At 38.5% G+C, this 22,270-nt stretch overlaps 1 protein-coding gene and 1 pseudogene across 2 annotated transcripts; one reads left to right on the top strand and one right to left on the bottom strand.

The window, feature by feature from the left end:
• Window positions 1-3,331: 3,331 nt before the first annotated feature.
• On the bottom strand, window positions 3,332-9,241 carry LOC143845905 (putative inositol oxygenase; annotated as a pseudogene). The gene is made up of 9 exons (XR_013234560.1): window positions 9,216-9,241; window positions 8,377-8,458; window positions 8,067-8,148; window positions 7,017-7,221; window positions 6,254-6,313; window positions 6,117-6,169; window positions 4,730-4,807; window positions 3,646-3,723; window positions 3,332-3,509 (listed from the first exon to the last, which is right to left on the bottom strand). The product of XR_013234560.1 is annotated as a putative inositol oxygenase (transcript).
• Window positions 9,242-11,008: 1,767 nt separating this feature from the next.
• SIGC (RNApolymerase sigma-subunit C) lies at window positions 11,009-20,482 on the top strand. Its single transcript, XM_077355344.1, has 7 exons — window positions 11,009-11,200; window positions 16,485-16,648; window positions 16,937-17,473; window positions 17,749-17,979; window positions 18,294-18,434; window positions 18,533-18,733; window positions 19,889-20,482. The coding sequence occupies exons 1-7, from the start codon at window positions 11,107-11,109 to the stop codon at window positions 20,168-20,170; spliced, it is 1,650 nt and encodes a 549-aa protein (XP_077211459.1). The 5' UTR covers window positions 11,009-11,106; the 3' UTR covers window positions 20,171-20,482.
• Window positions 20,483-22,270: the final 1,788 nt, after the last annotated feature.

Below are 22,270 nucleotides of genomic sequence, written 5' to 3'. Positions count from 1 at the left end.
TTCACCCCGAAACCATTACGGAACCACATTTTTCACCCCGCAACCATTAGGGAAGCACATTTTATAAGCCGAAACCACTACGGAACCACATTTTCTATGGCGAAACCATTACGGAACCACATTTTATACCTCGAAACCATTAGGGAACCACATTTTTCAACCCGAGACCACTAGGGAACCACATTTTTCACCCCGAAACCATTAGGGAACCACATGTTTCACAACGGAACCAGTAGGGAACCACATTTTGTAAGCCGAAACCAATACGAAACCACATTTTCTATGTCGGAACCATTACATTACTACATTTTTCCCCCGAAACCATTAGGGAACCACATTTTCACCTCGGAACCACTAGGGAACCACATTTTATAAGCCGAAACCAGTACGGAACCACATATTGTACGTCGGAACCATTACAGAACTACATTTTTCACCCGAAACCATTAGGGAACCACAGTTTTCACCTTGGAACCACTAGGGAACCACATTTTATAAGCCGAAACCAGTACGGAACCACATTTTCTACGTCGGAACCATTACAAAACTACATTTTTCACCCCGAAACCATTAGGGAACCACAGTTTTCACCCCATTAGGGAACCACATTTTATACCTCGAACCCATTAGGGAACCACATTTTTCAGCCCGGAACCAATAGGGAACCACATTTTATAAGCCCAAACCACTACGGAAGCACATTTTCTAAGGCGGAACCATTACGGAACCACATTTTTCACCCCGAAACCATTACGGAACCACATTATTCACAACGGAACCAGTAGGGAACCACATTTTATAAGCCGAAACCACTACGGAACCACATTTTCTATGGCGGAACCATTACGGAACCACATTTTATATGGCGGAACCATTACGGAACCAAGGCCTAAGTAATAGTTCCAATAAGTTTTAAACACAAATGATAGGTCTATGATGACTTTTAAAACCACTAAAATACTGTAATAATATATCAAACACTAGTTCGACTATTGGAACTACAATTTTCAGTCTTGGAACCACTATGTAACCTCTCGAAACCACTAAATTGTGGTTCCAAGGCCTATGTAATGGTTCCAATATGTTCCAAACACTAATGATACAGTCATGATCCCTTTCACAACTAATAAAGTACTCATACAATATACCAACCACTTGGGAACCATAATTTACAGTAATGAAACCACTATTTAACGTCCGAGAAACCACTAAATTGTGGTTCCGAAGCCTAACTATTGGTTCCAAGAGTCCAACTATACATACGAATCCAATCAGGCTTCTCTCTACACACAGAGAGAGAGAGTTATAGAGAGAGAGAGAGTTATAGAGAGAGAGAGAGAGTTACAGAGAGAGAGAGAGAGAGAGAGAGAGAGATAAACATGGTAATATCCAAACAAATAAGCTGCTAGACCATGAGAATATGAAAAAACCTCACAAATAACATGAAAAAAATGAAAACCCAAGAAATCATGAAAACATGAAAACAAAAGAATATGTAAACCCTTTTCAACTAGAGGAGAATGGCCATACTTGGAGTTTGATTATCAACCAAGAAGAAATAATGGTGTTTTCTTCCCAAACGACTGTCTGTTATTCACGTTGGACGAGCTACCAAGGTTTCCAACAATGGTGGTATTTCACGTTGGAACTTCATTTGGGAAGAAGAAAGAAAAAGAGAAGGTGGTAGGTGAAATAGCATAGGGAAAATGGTGTTTTCTTCTCAAATGACTTTCTGTTATTCACGTTCTCAACCTACCAAGGTATCCAACAATGGTGGTATTTCACGTTGGAACTCCATTTGGGAAGAAGAAAGAAAAAGAGAAGGTGGTAGGTGAAATAGCATAGGGAAAAGAGCTTCTCAAAAGGGTGGGAAAAACCAAGGGGTATATATGTCCTAAAGACAAAATTTCGTACCCTGACAGCCCCTTTCCTATAATTTTGAAAACTCTACCCTTACTTCACAATATTTTGAAATCTTTGCATTTTCGTCAGAAATTTTCCTAAATAATATTGATTAATGGGGCCGGGGCGGGGACAACTACATCCCCTCCCCTTACCCGTCCCCGCACCGGGGAATTTTTTAAACCCCCTTCCCCATCCCCGCTCAAATCGGGGAATCCCCACGCCAAACAGGACGGATCCCCACTTTCTCGTGTGAAATCGCCGGCCCTACTAACGTTCTTGTGCCTTAAATAGCTTATAATCTTTTCTTTTACCCTTGGTTATATTAACTTTAGTCATAAGCAAGGTAGAAATCCCTAAAATCTCTCCTTTCAACAATAAAGGAAAGAAGATTGAATCGTTTGAAAATAAATCTCTCTCTCTCTCTCTCTCTCCTTGAAATAAAGGCAAAATTTCTCTCTTAAATGGAATTTTATATGGTGTAAGCTCATTTAGTCCATTATTTTTCAAAAAGAACAGTACGGGTCACACCCTAGGATGATCCAAAACCATCCATTTGATGGGCCACAACATAAATATGTTGCGGCCTCAAAATCATTTGCATAGGATGATCCCAACCCTCCAATCTATAGAGGTTTCAATATTATGCTGTTCCTCTGTAGATTGGAGGGGTAAGATTATTCTATGGAAAGGATTTTGAGGCCACAACCTATTTACGTTGTGGCCCACCAAATGGACAGTTTGGATCATGCTATGGTGTTGCCTAGACGGTACTTTTTGCGTAGGGTTATAAGGAGGGAAACGAACATAAGATGGACAGAGTCCTTGTGATTGCGTACGTGCATGCGTGAGTTTTACTTTTAAGTTTTCACTTTTAAAGTAACAAAGTTTTTGAAAAAAAGAAAGAAAACATACTATAACTCAAGTAACTCGGGTCGGGCCCCCTCAAACCCGGCTCGACCCGAGATTCATGCGGGCTTTTGGATTGAAGACCCGGCTTGACCCAAAACCCGAGAAACATGAACCCAACCCAAGCTATTTTCGGGTCGGGTCGATGCGGTCGGGTAAACCCTGACCCAAGTTGCAGCCCTACTTTTTGGTGACCTTTTTAACTCGGGAAATCCTTAATCATGCGGCATGTGGCATCCAAATAGGCTCTATCCTAGTAACCGAGACAAGTCACATTAATGCGTGTATGGAGACTACACCTGATGCAGTGATGCAAGTTGGGTACATGAAGAGATGTACGTCTAGTTCCTGCCCTTAGTATTGTGAATCCGTGGGCATGATGTTGCTACTTTACCTTTAGGGTATGTTTGGATGCTGGTAGAGAGCTGGAATAAGTTGTCAACAAGGGAAAGACAAGATAACGTTCCTTGTCCTTCTTGTCTTTTACCTCATTTGGATAGAAACTTAAGAAGTAAAAAAATTTTGAAAAAGACTTTCCTACCCTCTCAGTTGTCTTTTCCGTAAGTCAGACGATTCTTACACGGGGAGTGATAAATCGACCCCATATATCAAATGGACCCCAGTGTGTCTTTCTCTCTCTAACCTCGACCCCCTAAGTGTTAGCGAGTGTCAGAGACGCCGCGTGGGCCAACTGTTGCCTGAAAACCAAGTAGTCTCATCAATATGTAAATTGCGTTTTGGCATCCAAACATGATATTTGGTTACATGGCACCCTAAAACTGACTTAAAAGACCTAGTAAATGTTTAAAACCAGGCATCCAAACAGACCCTTACCTAAGACGTGAAGCCACTTCAGCATCTCCTTGTCCTCGTCATTCATGAGAAAAGTGTAAGCTCCATATCGGTGCATAGCTGTAAAAAACAAGTTGCTGAAGTCAGCTAAAATTCTCAAACAAAATATGATGTGTCAATGGTAGTGGAACCATAGTTAGCAAAACGTGATTGGACAAAAAAACCAGACGGGATAAATTCAAGTTTAATATGGTCTTGGTTCAAAAAAATGGAAAATAAAAAAAATGCATTTAAAATTTTGCCATTTACCGAGGGAAATGATAAATGCACCCCTTTTTATTACTTGGGACATCCAGGTCCCTTCAATCATGTGATGTAGAGCTTTGGTGGAGCGATTTGTCTGATTAATTCCGTTAAAGAACGAGACCTCAGTCTGCTAACTAGGTATGTGGAGGTCACCCTCCACGGCCAGCTTCTTACAGGGACTATGGCCGTTCCAACAAGTCTATAGCGTTGGCCGACAAGCCCGGATAATCTTTGAAAATTTCATCGTGATGGAGATAGATCATTGCAATTGTTGGTGGGACATCCAAGTGGGATGGTTATTGTTCGTTCGCTCCTGCCCTATTAGTAAGTTGTCCCCTCCCGGATGGTCGAGTTCACAAATGACCTTGCTTCAGTCTGCCCTTATAGTGAAGGGGCCGATGAGGGAAACCCCCGCAAAACGGTAAATCAAACCTCATGATTGGGCGGTTCAAAGGGCTTGTCCTTCCGGCCCACAACGAACACTTGCTCGGAAAAGGGTGGCAATCAGGTCCCTTCAATCATTCCCATGTGATGCAGAGCTACCCCTCTGCAGTGATCAATAAAGTGCCCCTCGGTGTCCTAAGTAATGAGAAGGGGCATTTATCGTTTCACTTTACAAAAAAATAGTAGGAGCAAAGTTGGAAAGTAGGCCAAAAAAAAAAGTGGTTAATACATTTAGAACGTGTTTAAACTGTTTTCCTGAAAAAAAAAAAAATTTGTTTAAAAAGTTTCAAAGGAAACGAGTTTTTTTGTCAAAAAATAATAATAATAATAATAATAAAGTTTAAAAAGGAGTTTTGCTAACTATGATTGGACCCACCATAGAACGAATGGAAACTGATGATATCATGATAAAGAGGGCAGCAGGAAGGAGGGTCGTCTTGTTCTCCTTTGCCACCTGTCAAACAAGTAGAGCCACGTCATCAGAAGAAAACCAGACCCAACGACGTGGCATGCCATGTACATGTACTCATCGTGGCCCCACGACATCGTCACCTTGTCCAACCCGCAGTTCTCCGAGTAGATCCATCCCCAGCTTTGTACGGAAAACCGAGTTATGATAATCCGGGTTTTCCTTGAAATGCTCCCCACGTCCAAACACCGTTTCGTAGTAAAAAGAGAGTTTTTATACGTTGTAAGGCCTTATAGTTGTAAAAAGAAGGAGACGTGTCCGGCAAATACTAAAAGTGATCTGCTGTTGGATCAAATATCAAGGGTGGTACCTCCACCGTACCAAGGCCTTATAGTTGTAAGGTATTACATCATATAATTTCTCGTAAAAATAAGGGGTGTCTAGCAAATGAAGGTTAAAAAGTAGAAACATATACATACTCTACCCTTCTTGGCCCGGGTGCAAAATGGTGGGCCCCACACTATACATGGGTTTGGAGGAGATGGGAGGACCCACTATCAAAACATAGGGTGTAAAATGGTGGGCCTTACCACATAAAATGAGGTTAAATTGTGGAGCCTACCATATGCATGGTTAAGGTGGAGATGATGGTCACATGAAGTATAAAATGGAGGGTCCACCCCAAGAAAATATGAGAAATGACATAGTCACCCCTTTTTTTCTTGGTTGGGCAAGCCCTTTTTTTTATTTTTTATTTAATGACATAGGGTCCCATGACTTTAAGCCAAAGAACCACACCCGTACGGGTTAATTGAACTAGCCCCTTGTAGAGTAATAGGGTAGTCATAAAATATACGTGATGGGGCTGGCCCAGGAAAGCAACGGGAGCAAATATACCGCTTCCCCATTATGAGGTCTAAATGGTGGGCCCTTCTTGTGCTATTGTAAAAATATTTCCGGGAAATGATAAATGCAACCCTTTTCATCACTTGGGAGTTGAGACACACACCCAGCTGCATTGTACGTAGCAATTATGTCACTTCATTCCTTCAAATGTGAAGTACATCAGCCCCTTTGCAGTCATAGATACAGTCTAGCTGTGTGTCCCAAGTGATGAAAAGGGGCGCACTTATCATTTATCATATTTCCACAGAAAAAACTAAGGTCCAATAGTTTACACTTTTTGAAAACAGGGGGAAAAAATTTTGGGAAAAAATTTTGAATAGAAATTTTGTGTAGAAAAAGTTTTTCAGTATAAATTTTCTAAGCAAAAACAACAAACAGAATGACAGAAAAAAATTCTTGTTTGGTGTTTACTCAAGATAGAAAATGATTACTAAATAGACCATATTACCTGATGATGGACTATGGACTCGTCAAATGCACAACCAAGAGGAAAAGTATCGCCTGAAAATAAATCCGATCAAAACCCGCCAGAGAAATATCCAAATACACTGGAATCCAGCAAGGCCTTAAGAGAAGAAAACCCACCTACAACACACCACTTAGGCTTTCCACCGAATGTTGGGTGCAACATAACCTTGCCCAAATCTGCCAAAATTACAAGCATATTAGAACCACCGGAATCTGACTGATGCCCAAATTCTCTTGCATATAGATATACTATTTCAAGAGAATAATGTGTAACAACCAATTACTCAGAAAGCTTAGAATTGGTGTTATTTAATAATTAATTTATACTTCAACACTCCCCCTCAGGTGTGGCCCCTCTTTTCTAGGTTGACTATACACATAAATTTTTAATATCAAATGGTTGTTGGGTGTTGAACTCTATACCATGTGAAACAACCAATTAAGTTATTAGAGTTGGTGTTGTTTAATGATTTATACTTAACAATTAGAAACATATAAAAATGAAGTTACCATGAATGAGAGCAGTGAGATGAAGCCAATCTTGATCAGGGTAATCTCATCTTCAACATATTTTGTCTTATTCGTTTAATTCATCTAAGGTGGCTGCTCTCTTATGCAAGAACTGGCCGCAAAATGCCTTTTTGTGATGTTCCTAGCAAATCTCTTAATAATTTATTCTTAAATCACTCCCCCTCATGTGTGGCCCTATACACGTGAATTTTTAATGTCAAAGAGTTGTTGGGTTTTGAACTCTATACCATAAGAGTTGTTGGGTTTTGAACTCTATACCATGTGAACAACCAATTAAGTTGTTAGAGTTGGTGTTATTTAATGATTTATACTTAACAATTAGAAGCATAGACAGAAAAAATGAAGTTACCATGGATAAGAGCAGTGAGATGAAGGCAATCTTGATCTGGGTAATCTCTTCGGATTGCCTCAGCACTCTGGAGAAGGTGTTCTATCTGAGGTTCGTCGAGATCGGGATCACTTTCGTCCACAAATTCATTCAGCAATTCACAGCATTCCCATATACTCATCTCACCTTTCTTCAGTTTACCGTATTCCTCTTTCTGCTTCTTTGCCTACGTAAATCATACGAACAATCAAATGGGGTGCGTGCATGTGCATATCAAAATAAGGCTGTGTGAATTTAAGAATTAATTTTCATTCACTAGAAAATAAGAATAGAGTCCACATTGCTATATTTAGGCAACAAATTGCACCACGTGCCCCCAACGTGTAAAACCCTTTTTTTTTTCCCTCATTAAATTGGCAAAATTACAGGTACTAGATGGCAAAAATCCCAATAAGAATTAGAAAAAAAATGAAATGGAAAGAATCCAAATAAGAAAATGTTATTTTTTTGTTAACATTTAAGGCATTTATATGGGATAAAAAATATTTTAAAATCTAGAAGTATTCTAAAATTCTGAAAACTCAATTTTACTAATAGAAGTTACCTTAATTGACAAAAAAAAAAGGTGGATTGTCCATAAGTAATAGTTGAAATTGTTTTTGGAATTGAAAAATATTGACAGAAAGAAAAAATAAATAAGTGAAACGAAGGAAGGTTGTGAGAATCAGTGTTTAAAAACTCCTCGACTCGACAAAAAACTCCCCCGACTCGACTTCTTTTTGCTTTGTCCGCGTTCCGCGTTGCACCACATCCGCATTCCACGTTTTGCCCTACAAGGTTAATAAATGCCTTCGACTCTCCCAAGTTATGACCACGTCAATCTCGTCAATCGCGTTCTTGGCCGCGTCCGCGCCGAGTCAACAAGCACTTTTCTTGGCCGCATTCCGCGTCAAATCCGCGTTTTTAAACACCGGTGAGAATCCATTTAAGACTGTCTTTTTTGTGAATAATGTATATAGCTATATATTGCATTTCTGAATAAATATAAACAATGGGTTTAGAGAGTCTTACAAATTCGTAGGTCTGATAAACATGATTATCTCGGTAGAATTTTTCTAGCCTCTCTTTTCTCTCGCTCTCCTTTTCATAATCCCTTCACAGCAATCAAACAAATATGCACAGCAATTTCCCATTTAAAAACAAAAAAAAAACAGGACCCATTATTCTTAGAGAAGGAAAAAGAATCACTTTGGGGGGTAATAGAAGACCCATTTCTTCTCTTATTTTAATGAGTACAAATAACTTGAAGACTTTCATAAGCAGTTTTTGAAGGAAAAAAAGTTACAGAAATGGAAAAATTAAAAACATAGAAAAAGATTACCTAAAAGAATGGCCAAATGCATTGTTGTCTCCATCGAAATTCAACGTTCCATTTTTTTCATTTACACTAACTGTGTGGCTTTCTGTAATGAGGAAATGATTGTGAGCTTGAAGCTCATATAACTTATATGAGTTTGAGGAAATGATTGTGAGCTTGAAGCTCATATAACTTATATGGCTTTCTGTAATGAGGAAATGATTGTGAGCTTGAAACACATGGATCCCACATTTTTTGTGATGATCCAAACCATTCATTTATAAGGCCCCATCATAGATAGGGTGTGTGCCAAAAATCAAATCCATAGGATCATCCTAACCCATCCAAATGTTGAAGGCAAAATGGACAGACACCATTTGCCACAAATCTGTCCTTTTTTCCCTCCGCTTTTGGAAGGGTTAGGATTATCCAATGGATCTGATTTTTGGCACACACCCTATCTATGATGGGGCCTTGCAAATGAATGGTTTGGATCATCACAAAAAATGTGGGATCCATGTGTTTGGGCCTTCAAGCTCATATAAGCTATATGAGCTTCAAGCTCACAATCATTTTCCTCTTCACATATAAGCTTGAAGCTCATATAGCTTATATGAGCTTGAGGGCCCAAACACAGGTGGGCCCACATTGTTAGGATGATCCAAAGCATTCATTTGAAAGGCCCTTACATAGATAGGATGTATACAAAAAATCAGCTTCATAGGATCATCCTAACCCATCCAAATGTTGAAGGCAAAATGGACAGACACCATTTCTATGCCCAAAAAAACATATAGTTTCACAAAACAAAACCCAAAAACAATCTAACTAAAACTGAAAATATAAATTACAGAAGAAAATACCTCGAATAATCACCGTCATGTTGAAGAAGAAGAGAGAAAGACGTGAAGAAGGGTGCAAGTGGCCACATTTATAGGCTATTTGGAGAGAAGAAACTGAAATACTAAAGAGCAACCTGGATTTTGTATAAAATTACAATTTACTCCTTCACCCCGTAAAAAGACATTTTCGACCGATTCCTTATTAAAGACTATAGTATGGTTTTTCTCGTTTAAACTGATGCGTTTTGTAATTTACTGCTAAATTGAGGGGTAACTATGTAATAAGAAGTTTAGAAATTAGAATGGAAGGTGAATGACAAGCTGTCGATGTTATCCTCGTGATAGTCCTGGCTGTTTGACATTCTGACGTGGATATGCGATTTGGGATGTCAGAGATTTGGGGCAATATTCAACACGTGTGACATAATCTTCGGCACGTGTTGGATGGATTACCGGAGATTGCCGGTAGCCGTTAAATGAGGTTGATACGAATAAAGGCTCTTGCATGTAGGGTTTGTCAGCGGATCCACTTCAGATCGGATCCACCTATGTCTCGGTCATGATCATTAAAATCACTTACCAAGCGGATCGGATTCGGAGTGTTCTTTGGATCATACTTTCCGTGTATGATCCTTTTCAAATCGAAGTGTCCCAGTAGGTCCTACAAACATTTACTCAGTTAAATTTCTTTGAAGAAAGCTATGGATAGGGTAAGTGTGCTCTGTGGGTTAGGGACTCAGGCTCAATGGTTATAGAATGAAAATATTGAAAATAAGAATAATTTGAAAAAATAATGCACGACTTACTTTTACTGTCCCTTTAAGTTCGGATTTAGAGGTCCATCGAACTGTTTGGATCCATTGGCACCCCTACTTGCAAGCATAAATATCATGAGGTATGACTGTTGGAAGGGCTATTAGTGGACCAGACTATCCAATGGGCACTGTACAGGATTTGGGTCCGCTAGTTGGATCTGAATGTGTCCATTAGATCAGTATACTTACGTCCAAAATTATGTTGGTTCGCAACGTAGTCAGGATCGAAATATGATAGAGCAATGAAATCTGATAAGGCATGAGAATTCCCATTGGGTTTTTTTTTTCATGGTTGCCAAACATTCCTTAAATTTATGACATTGATATGTGCTAAATTGCTAATATCATCTATAATCAAAACTAATCATAGGACCATTCTATCATAAATATGGATTTAGATAAGGAGGTTTTATATGGTGTAAGCCCGTATAGTCCAGTAGTTTTTCAAAAAGTACAACACATCTTACACCATATGATGATCCAAACCGTCCATCCATCCATCCATTTGATAGGACACGTTGTAAATAGGTTGTGCCCAAAAAATCATTTCCATATGATGATCCTAGCCCTCCGATCTATAGAAATTTCCATGATATAGAGCTCCTCTGTAGGAGCGTCGGAACATCCCATGGAAATGATTTTTGGGGCATAACCCATACGGGCTTACACCATATAAAAACTCCTTAGATAAGATTAGGGAAGTGATACATTCGCCCCCCTTTTTTACTTGGGACAGCCCCCTCTAGTGTATTTATGACTTCTGTTTTCAGTAGAGGCGGCTGTCCCAAGTAAAATAAAGGGGCCAATTTATCATTTCCCTTTTTTTTTTTTTATGGTTAATCTCATTTCCACGAAATAAGCTAGGCTGCTCATTTAGTGGGCCATAGATTATCTGGCCATACAACTCTGATGTGTGACGAAGATTGCATAGGGGAGTGACAGCGTGGATGTATCAAAAGAGACTCCTTGATATCTCTAGATATTTTTCATGGTGTTAAGACTTGAGAGAGAGTACAAGAAAAAAGGGGGTCTTTATTTGGAGATGGGAAACTGGTGGTGGATTTGAACATGGTTATCTTCCAAGCCTCAAATAAGCAATGGGGATTGGTTTCATGCAAGATTGGAAATGGGTTTTTCCAATCCACTCCCCTTCCTTCTCCACTTCATCAGCCAGGCAATACTCATCTTCATGTGAGTTCAGATTTTCTGCTATTTTTAGACTTGTTTCACTTATTATGTTGTGCTGTTAAGCATTTTTATCTACTTCAAATATATGGGTTTGATGCTATATTTTATAAAGTTCTATTGTTCTAATTGCTTCATGGGTTTTCTTCACAAATTAAATGATGAGTAATTGGTTAGTTTGGGAAATTAGAGTAAGTTGAGTTTTGAAAAGATGGAAAAGAGAACAGTAGGAAGTGATTTTTGGATGTTCCTTTATTTGTATATATTAATTGATAATATACTACTTTGATGTTTTGTGGACAGATGTTCAATGGGTTTTTAGCAAAGTTAACGAACTATTGGGGTTATTTGTTTTGTGTTTCAGCTGTGCATGCATCAATTTACTTGTAATTAGTAACAACCTGTTCTCTATAGCATGTATGGTTGTTTGTATTGGATGATCAAAATTGGGAAAATGGAATTCGGTAGAAGTGACTGGTCAAGGATACACTGTGTGGATTCAAGTAATTGAGTAACTGAACACAAATGGTCAAGTGGTCTTGGTGTTCTTATGCTATGTTTTGAGATTAATGCAAGAGAATTATTGTAGTTAAAGTCAAAAGTTTTACTTCATGGAATTTGCATCAGGTAAGATCAAATATTTTTGTTTGCCCAAAGTAGTACATTACATTGTTGCGATGTCCTTGCATCAGATCTTGTCTGTTAAGGATTTACATTAAAATAGGGACAACCCTTGTACAACTTGCAGAGAAATGAAGCTTTGACTTTGTACTAATTGAGTTGTCATATGTTCGAGAACAATTGACCTACATGGGTTTACTAGTAAGAAATATGCAATTGTAATGTGGCCTTGAGTAAAGGAACAGAAGATTTAATGTACTTGATTTTAAGGCTTTTGACATCATTTATAAGTATGCCAAATATTAGTTGGCTGAATATACAGACTAGGGGTCTAGTCTCAAATTAGTTGAGGGTGAAATAGTTGATCTTTAATTCTCTATAGATTCCCTGTCCTATAAAATGCTAAACCAATATTGTGGCCAAAGAAAGTTTATCCAAGTCCAAATACTCAATGTCGTATCTATGCATCATGGTATTTGATAAGTTAGTGGATAGGAAGAACCATTTAGGATCGATAGAGACCCCTCAAGAGCCTTTATTTTCTCCCTTATATAGGCTACATACAGAGTGTTTCAGTCGGTTCATGTTGTTATCAATCTAGAAAGCAGTCAATTTTGTGGACAATGGCTGCTTGTCAGTTGGATCAACGTGGCCCTCACAAAAACTTTCCTCACATACATTAACCTCAACACCTGTTGAGAAATATGAATTACCCTTGATTGTGTTTTCTCTGATCATTCTGCTGCTCGAATCATCCAAACCATGGAACAAACTTCAAAACTTTTGTTGTGGTTTCCTTTCCATACATGACTATCTTTAGCAATTTAAATGTATCGTCGATGGTCTCTCTATTATTCAGTAACCAATTTCAGGCATTGAACTTCCCATTTGTACCCTTACAGGTGTTGGACCAGAATATGAATTTGTCATTACAGCACTCTTTGTTCGTCCTAAACCCCCATCCTTTGCTAATCTCACATCTCATCTCCTCAACCAAGAATTGTGGAAGATTAAGGTCCTCCCAAGAATTTGCTTCTTTGGGTAGACGGCGATTCAAGGTCGTATACAAACGGTGGACTTTTTTAGGGCTAGGAATATGATTATAGTCGATCATTGCGCTTTGTGTATAGAAGCGGGGGAGTCGGTGGATCATTTATTTATTCAATGCAAAGTAGCTCGAGAGGTCTGGGGAGGGGTTCTGTCAAGGTTCGGTATTGCGTGGGTGTTTCCTTCTAATGTGAAGGATCTTTTTGAAGGGTGGTCTTTTATTCCATGGAGGAAAAAAGGGAAAGTTTTGTTGTCGATTTCTTTATTGGCCACGATGTGGGTTCTACGGACGGAAAGAAATAATAGGATTTTCGTTGGGCGTGCAAATTCTTCTTACTATCTATATATCAAGGTAGTCGCGTTATCGATTTCCTGGGCGAGGGCGCTGCCAATTTTCAAATTTGTCTCGGCTTTCGACTTGTGGGCGGCGTGGAAAGTGGTTTGCAACAGTCAAGTCCCCGATCCTGTAATTTCACAGAAGTGGGTTAATCCACCTGTTGGCTTTTCCAAGTTGAACTTTGATGGATCAAGCTTAGGCAATCCCGGTCTAGCCGGGATCGGGGGTGTTTTGAGGAATTCCGATGGGGAAGTTTTGCAGGCTTATTCCGGGCCTATCGGCGTAGCAGATTCGAACGAAGCTGAAGTTAGAGCCGCATATCAAGGCATTTTGCTTCTAGGAAGGATGGCGAGCACTATCGTGGAAGGAGACTCGTTAAATGTCATTAGGTGGCTTAAGGGTTCGGTGGTTCTTCCTTGGAGATTTCTTCGTTTTTTCGATGAAATAAAGGATATAACGGTTGGGTGCTCTATGGCATTCCAAAATATAAGGAGATCAGCTAAAGCAGGTGCTGTCAAGCAGGCTCTGGAGCTTTACGATTTTCTGCCCCCTTAATTTCTTATAGTATTGTTTTTCTTTTTTCTTTTCTCTTTTGTGTAATACTTGTTTAGTGGGGTGTGCGGGGGGACTTTTTCGGCCTCTCCCTTTATAATATATTCAGTTACCATTCAAAAAAAAAAAAAAAAACACCAAGAATGTCGCCTTTAACATGCCTCTCAAATTGCTCAATCCATAGTTCACAACACAACCTTCATGACCCAATCTTCCTCTTCACATGGGCGTGTGCGTGGCTGACAATCATGACGCGGGCATGGTCGCCGTGTGGTCAATCTAATACCACATCTCACAATGCCCATAGCGTCCTAGGTGCTGCCTCCTTTGATGGCACTGACAACCCTCCACCCAACCAGATTTGCAGCTTTTAAGGTCGTGAGATAGTACAGTGTTACAAATATTTCAATCAGGTTTTCCAAGCAATAGATCTTCCTAAAACTTTGGCAGTTATGTCTTTCAAAAACATTGATCAGTAGTGGCTCTCACCTCGCAGGGTCTTAGATAGGGAGACCCGCTCTCCCCCATCCTTTTCATCATTATTGCAGAAACGTTCAGTAGGATTCTAGATAAAGGAAGAAGTTGCAGGCTTATAAAAGGATTTACCATCGGCTCCCAGGGGGTGGAATTGTCACACCTCCAATTCGCAGGTGACACAGTGGTATTTAGTGAAGCTGATGAAGATAAGGTACTAAAATTAGAAGTTGTAATCAGGTGCTATGAAGTGGTTTAAGGACAAAGGACCAACTTCAAAAAATCCAAGCTAATGAGTATACATCAAGGGGATGGTGAAGGAGAAAGGTTGGCAGGTCTGCTTAGGTGCTCAGTAGAATCCTTTCCGTCAAAAGAAAAAAGCTTGGGATCCTGTAATCGAGAGAGTGAAATGAAGATTATCCTCGTGGAAGCAAAACTTCGCTCGGAGGAAGAATATCCCGATTTATCTTCTGCCCATATTCAAATGTCCTATAACAGTCATCGTGCGAACCGAGCAAATTTAGATTTTTTTTTTTTTGGGTTGGGGCGGGGGGAGAAGAAGAAATTCCACCTTGTTAATTGGAAGGATGTTTGTAAACTTATAAGGTCAGGAGGATTGGGAATCCGTAACCTAAGGAATGTCAACAAAGCCTTGCTTTTTGACATGTAAAGCTTTTCCAACTTCTCTCATAACTTAGGCGCAGATTCTTCCTCCATAACGTTAAACAAAACATTATCTGCCAGACATAGCCGAATCGTGTCGATTGCCTCCGACTTAATGTCTTCCCACTCGGCATCCGTTATCTTCTCCAGCTTCCCATCCTTTCCCTTCAACGCCTTGTCCAATCCTTGATGAACTAGGATGTCCTTCACCCTCATCTGCCATAGGGTGAAACTGCAATTTCCGTCAAACTTGATAATGTTGAACTGGGTAGAACTCGATTTTACTGCTATCTCAAATTACTCTGCACTTCTTGGTGTAGTGCTCCACCTCGAACGAGAATCTCTCAGATAATCTTTCTACCATTCGACGATCAATATACCCGCAATCAAATCACAGCACCCATGATCACTCCACCCGGCCTCGAAGATCGCTCCAACCTCGGCTCTGATACCACTTGTTGAGAAAATCCGTCGAGAAAATCCAATCCGATTGTGCACAAATTAACGGAAGAGTAAAACAAGAAGCAAACCATGGTTTAAAATTTCGGTTTCGGTAACCGTTTCGGACCCCACCGAAAACTGAAATTTTGGTCCGAAATTTGGTAATTTGGTTTGAAATTACGGACCGAAATTTTGTAACACTTTTTAAAATAAATAAATAATGGCATTTAATCGAAATTTTGGACCGAAATTCGGTAAATGACGAAAAATGAAATTTCAGTTTCGGTCCCCACCGAAATCTGAAATTCGGTCGAAATTTAAAACCATGGATCATACACAAAGAATAACCCGAGAAGAAACCTGAGAAAGGGCCTCTTCTTTCTTCTTCTCTCTCCTTATCTTTCTCTTCCCTTCTCCCTTTCACTCTCCTCCACTTTGCAGCCGGACACACACACAAAGGGCCTCCATGCAACCGTTGTTGGAGAAGAGGTATTTATTTCATTAGATTTTCCAAAAACCCAAAATAGACTTTCTTATTTTTACCTTTTGCCTTCCCTCCCAAGCAACTCACAGTGGTGGGAAATAAAGCTACTTTACCAACAGAAGACGACACCAAAAGAGAATTAATCATGGTTTCATACTCCAACTTGAAGTGGTACTGAGGAAAGTCGAATCCACCATTGAACAGAAAATTATTAACGAAATGTGTTTCCTTTATACAATTTACTCCCCTTTGTCAAAACTATGTTAGCCTTCCTGTCAGCAACCTGATTGCCCTGTCTAAGGATGCAGATACGTAAAAAGTAGTAGTAGAAATGAAATTCATGGGAAAGTCCTCTTTTTATAGCTTGAAATAAACATTCTTGCATTATTTCTTTTTTTGATTCCCTGTCATTAACTTCACGGGCATCACCGTGGAAATGTTCATGTCACAGCTATTTTTCTTAGTAGTATAATTGTTTGTCTCTAACAGATGCTTTTCCTAGTGCTGTTCTAAGTTTGCATCTTTTTGTAACTACTTACCACATGTCTTTGTGTGTGTGTGTGTGTGCACCCACTTGTGTATATCATACATAGTGTGATGCACTGATTTCATGTCTACAAAAATTGCCACTTGGACTGCAACACTAATTGCCTACTTGTTAAATAACACAGTAAGAGGCAGGGAGGTGTCATTGGAACTGGCAAGAGTTTCCACCCTATCTGTCATTCTTGAGGAAAATGAGACTCGGTATAGAGATTCTCTCAAGCCTTATTCATGTTTGTTTGGAGCACTCCAAAGCAAAGAGAACTGTGATGTGATAGGGGAAGAGATGAAGGTTAGTGTTATATCATCATAAATTTCCGTGAAAAAATCTTAAGCATACCTCAGTGACTTTAGAAATAATATGAACCTGATGATTTTATTTCCCCACATCATTCTTGTGAACCGTTGTTTTTGGTTTAACAACTGTCATAATAAAAAAATTTCTACTTAAATCTTATTCTAAGTATATTTTTCATTATCTATTAATTGTACTCATTTCTAAGCCTTGTAATTTCCTTTTCTTGCATCTTATCGGTTTAGTTAAAAATGCAAAATTTTTATTAGTCTTTTATCATGTCAGATGAATGTCAGCAAGAAAGGGTCGCATTCGGGGCCCCGTAGTACAATTAACAAAATCAACATGCCTATTCTGGAGGTTAAATCTGCATATCTTCGGAAAGAAACATCGCATTTTAGTTTCTTGATGGAGAATCTTGAGAAAATAGAAGAGATCATTGACAACTCAGACTTGATAAGGCTAGAAAGAGATATTCTGGTACAAATTGGAAGGCTTGGAGCTTTGGAATTATTTCATATTTGTCTATCCAGGACTCTTAAGGAACCAAATGCCCTAAACCTGGACTTACCACCTATTGTGAATTCTAAGGATTTGTGTGTGCATACCTCCACGGATGGCCTAACTCTTCATTCTAGGAAGAAGATGGAGAGAAGATCAAAGAGAAAAAGAGCATTGGAAAAAGTTTCCAAGATGTCTGCTTTGCCATCACCCTCAAAAACAATTAGTAATGTTAGTCAGTTGCCAAGGAAAACGACAACCTCAAGAAGTAGAAGAGTCGCAATTGCTAGAAATGAGTCAGAGATGTCAAGGGGAGTCAAGGTAATTCTTGAATTTCTTAGGAGTTACATTTATTTTCTTTACAGTGTTTGAAGCAAAGTTTGAAATTTTGGTTTCGGGATTGGCTTCGCCAGTGTTTCAGCTAAAATTCGGTAAAAAATAAATAAATAAAATTCGTTTCTTTATGCTTGGAAAAAAAAAACATAAATTTTGGAAAAAAATTTAAAAATCACATATGGCGGAAATGTCGGTATTCATCCGAAATTTAAAACCATGGTTTGAAGAAAGTTGAAAGTGATGAAACTTTAAATTTATAGGAGGTCGCAAAGTTGGAAAGGATCCGCACAAGTTTGGAAGAGAAAATTGGACGGGCAGCAAGCTTTGGCAGGTGGGCAGATGCAGCTGGAATCAATGAAAAGGATTTGAAGCAGCGTTTGCATTTTGGTTGGTATTGCAGAGATAGACTTTTGAAAAGTACCCATTCCTTAGTTTTGTACCTTGCAAGAAACTATCGAGGACGGGGAATAGGACTCGAAGATCTACTTCAGGTACATCATATACAGCAGAAGTATCCGCTGATTGAAGAAATTTGATCATGAGGAATGCTAAACTCAGGGGCGCCCTTGCAAAAATCAGGTGAAAGGGCTTGCAAGGGCGCCCCATTGGTTGCTATCTCCAAAGTGCATTTATAACAGAACCGAAAAATGTATAAGTCAAAGAGCAATAAATGCACTTTGGAGATAGCAACCAATGGAAGCGCCCTTTCATCTGATTTTCTCAAGGGTGCCCCTGAGTTTAGCATTCATCTTTCATCATTATACATTTGTCTATATTTCTAATTCCATGCATGTATGTATCGCAGGCAGGGAACATGGGTGTCCTTCAAGGCGCAGAAAGGTTTGACAACACGAGGGGATACCAGTTCTCGACTTATGTCCAGCACTGGATTAGGAAATCAATGTCAATGCTGGTAACACGACATTCTAGAGGAATCCAAATACCTGTATGGACCTTTTCTTGGTATTAAAGGTTTGAGCTCTTGTGTCCGTGGTTTTCAAGTAGAACCTAGTGCTTATTTGACATGTTTCCATGTCTTTGTAGGTGTCATTGAACAATGTAATAAATCAGACACAGAAAGCCAGAAGAAACCTTCATAACCTCCATGGAAGGTACCCAACTCATGATGAAATATCTAAGCTTACCAGTATGTCATTAGCTAAAGTCAGATTGGCTAGCAAGTGCTCAAGATTTATGGGTTCAATTGATCAGAAAGTGGGACGTGAAACGAGTGTAAAGTTTATGGTACGTGGCACTTGAACTTTGCCAATTACCTTTTATCTATCCATCTATCTACGAGTCGGTCTGCCTACGCACACGCATGCAAACAAACATGGTCTTTGTTATAATTGGCATCCATCTACCTATTTTCTTTTCTTCTTATGGTATAATTGGGTTCCATTCTTAAACTCTGAACCATCTTTTCGAACTTATTAACTTTTAGTTGGCCATCATTACTCCATAGAAGATCGTTCCTATTAACTAGAAATATCTCACCTACTAAAAACCATGGAGACTTAGAATGAGTGCCTAAAAAAGATCAAGTGATAAACAGATGTTAATTTGACTCATTTTTGGCTTACAGTTAAAAAAATGTTAATCTGACTCATTACCTTTTCATCTTCACAATATCAAAAACTGAAAAGGACTACGATAATTAAAACAGTCCATTTTTCCTAGAAATGACTGGATATCATTGACTTCCAAAAAAAATGAAAAGCCAGTATAAGATCAATTTTTGGAAGGGCCAACTGATCTTTGCTTTTTTACTATGTTACATGGATTCTTCTGAATGGGTGATGTACCTGTGTTGGACACTTGTTGGATTTCAATACTTAGGATTCACCAAGACACTTCTGGATCTCTTTTGTCTGTTTCTTTATTAAATACTACTACAACAAATTTACTATTATCTCATGTGTTTGAGTTTTATTTATTTCAATAGTAAGCTTTTTATATGAAAATACAACATTACATTTACTTAAACTATTAAAAAATTTCAAATTATTACCTACTATGGTCATATTATCTTGTAAAAATACAACTAGAATTAATTAAAATATATTAGTGAATCCGCGAATCCTTTTTTTCCGAGGTTAGCCGAATCCACCACTCAATACCCATTTCGAATTCCGTCCCCGTACCCGTACTCATGCAACATAGGTTTTTTATAATCAGCAAAAATGAGCAGTAGAACTTCATTGGCTGAGCTGGTGATCATTTATACTCTCTTGTATGTCATATATGTTTACTGCAGTGTTTTGGCATGAGAACCATGACTTAATTGTGGTAACTGATTTAAATTTTATAAGTTATTATTATTAATTTTATGATAATTAATGTTAACAAAAATTTCCTATTAAATTTTCAATCATTAAGCACATTGTATCCTACATGCAGGAGATAACACCAGATACATCATTAATAACTCCTGAAAAGACTGTCATGAGGCAACACATGAGAAGTGAGATTCATGAGCTTTTAGAAGGCCTACATCCAAGAGAGAAACAAGTTCTGGTACTAAGGTATGGGCTTGGGGATGGTAAAAGCAAATCCCTCGAGGAGATTGGGAGGCTTTTCCATGTGACCAAAGAGTGGATAAGAAAGATAGAGAAAGCAGCTTTGACAAAGATAAGAAAGAAGGAAGTGCAGAACAGATTAAATCATTATTTGCAACTGTAGTATCAAAGGAAACAACTGTCTACATTGCATTTTTCAGATGGAAATAAAAATTTCAGCTAATGTTCCATCCCAAATGTTGAGATTTTTTAGTCAAAGTGGAATGAGGTTGGATGTACTTTTTGAAGGTGATGAAATTCCCAACTTCGATGGATTTGGAAACAAAGAATCTTAACTTCAGAGCAAAGGGTAAACCAAAGTAGGATTGCGCGTCTCTTGCAGGGAGATGCATTTGGGACTGTAAATTTTCAAATTTTTTGGCTATCAGTATGTATTTATAGTCTTAATCAGATGAACATTCATTTTTTTTGTAGATATTCATCTTATTGACATCTTTTACTCATCAGTGAGGAATGATCTTGTGTATAAAAAAAAGAAGGTATAACTCATAATAAACCGTAACTAATTCAGAAATGCTAGGATAGACAGCCACAAATTCTCTTTTACGATTGGTTGCGAGGAGGTTCTGCTCCTATTTAATTATTGTAACTGGCTTGATTAGATTTAGGTGAGGCAATGTTTGGCAACCTTGAAAGTGTATTCCATGGAGGGAGAGGGAGAAACTTGAGAGGTTGGCAGTGAGAGGATCATGAAAAACTCCTACAAATAAGGAAAACAAAAAACCAAATTTAAGTAGATTTTTTTGGGAAATGATATCAGCAAAACCATGGTTTAATATTTTTAGTAGCACATATTGTCTTTTAGTAGTAGAAGAGCTGTCAAATTGTTTTTACAGTTCCCGAAAAGCTCTCAGAAGGCAATTCAATTAAAAAAGAAAAGGAAGCTGGGTCTGGGTCTGGAAGCTGGGTCTGGGTCTGTGCAATCATTAAAGCATGGTTGTGGTGATATCATTTTTCTTCCTCTCTCTCTTCTTCTTTTCTTTTTTTTTTTTTTTTTTTTTTTTTGAGAAAAGCGTTCCTGCGCTGCAGTGCAAGGAGCTTAACTGCGCTTTAGTTGTTTATAAAGCCTTCCATTGGTTCCTTTCTTGTGGACCCACTATACGAACCAATGGGTAGCCTTATAAACAACTACAACGCAGTTAAGCTCCTGCTGCAGTGTAGGAACACTTTTCTCTTTGTTTTTTTAACTACTTATTAGGAAGAGTGGATGCTCTCTCTACTCCCAAAGATTTGGAGCATGTTTGGCAACCATGGAAAAGAACATCATAGGATATTTTGTGTACACAAGGTGAGAGAAGGGTGGAAGGCTTCGGTGACGAGAGCATGTGATGGGATTAGCAAGATACGGGATTCCGAGTCTTTTGTTGATGAGGCGACACCAGGTTTGGACATCAAGATTAAAAGCAAAATCAACAACTTGAAGACATATAGGAAGTTTTTTTTAATCACCTTTGATAAAAGAGAAAATGACCAAATAAATGGGCTTTCTACTGACTATGACTTGTCAAGAGGGGTGTTTTCTAAATCACCAATCAAGAGTGCATGTGACCAAAATGCCCTTGATTCTCTCTCTCTCTCTCTCTCTCTCTCAAATCACCTTTTTTGAAATGATTACATTTACAATACAAATCCCAAGACCCACTTTTATATAGGGGTAAGCAGTGTTTTATAGTGTTTGTAAATGGTTTATATAGGGGTAAGCAGTGGTTTAGAGTATTTACAAGTGGTTTATATAGGTAAACAATTGTTTAGAGTGTTTATAAGTTGTTTATACAGTGTAAGCAGTGTTTTATAGTGTTTGTAAGTGGTTTATATAGGGGTAAGCTGTGGTTTAGAGTATTTACAAGTGGTTTATATAGGGAAAACAGTGGTTTAGAGTGTTTATAAGTTGTTTATACAGTGTAGGCAGTGTTTTATAGTGTTTGTAAGTGGTTTATATAGGGGTAAGCAGTGGTTTAGAGTTTTTATAAGTGGTTTATATAGGGTAAACAGTGGTTTATATAAGCCGAGAGTGGTTTAGAGTATTTATAATTGGTTTATATAGGCTTGCCAGTAGTTTAGAGTCTTTACAAGTGGTTTATAAAGGGTAAGCAGTAGTTTATAGTGTTTATAAGTGGTTTATATAGGGTAAGCAGTGGTTTAGAGTGCTTACAAGTGGTTTATATAGGGTAAACAATGGTTTAGAGTGTTTATAAGTGATTCA

Source organism: Tasmannia lanceolata, unplaced genomic scaffold (assembly GCF_043159265.1).
Source record: "Tasmannia lanceolata isolate RefF3 unplaced genomic scaffold, GAP_Taslan_0.1 ptg000015l, whole genome shotgun sequence".
Taxonomy (NCBI): Eukaryota; Viridiplantae; Streptophyta; class Magnoliopsida; order Canellales; family Winteraceae; genus Tasmannia; species Tasmannia lanceolata.
Note: the sequence above shows the minus strand (reverse complement) of the source record. Positions and strands in the feature narration are given on the sequence as shown.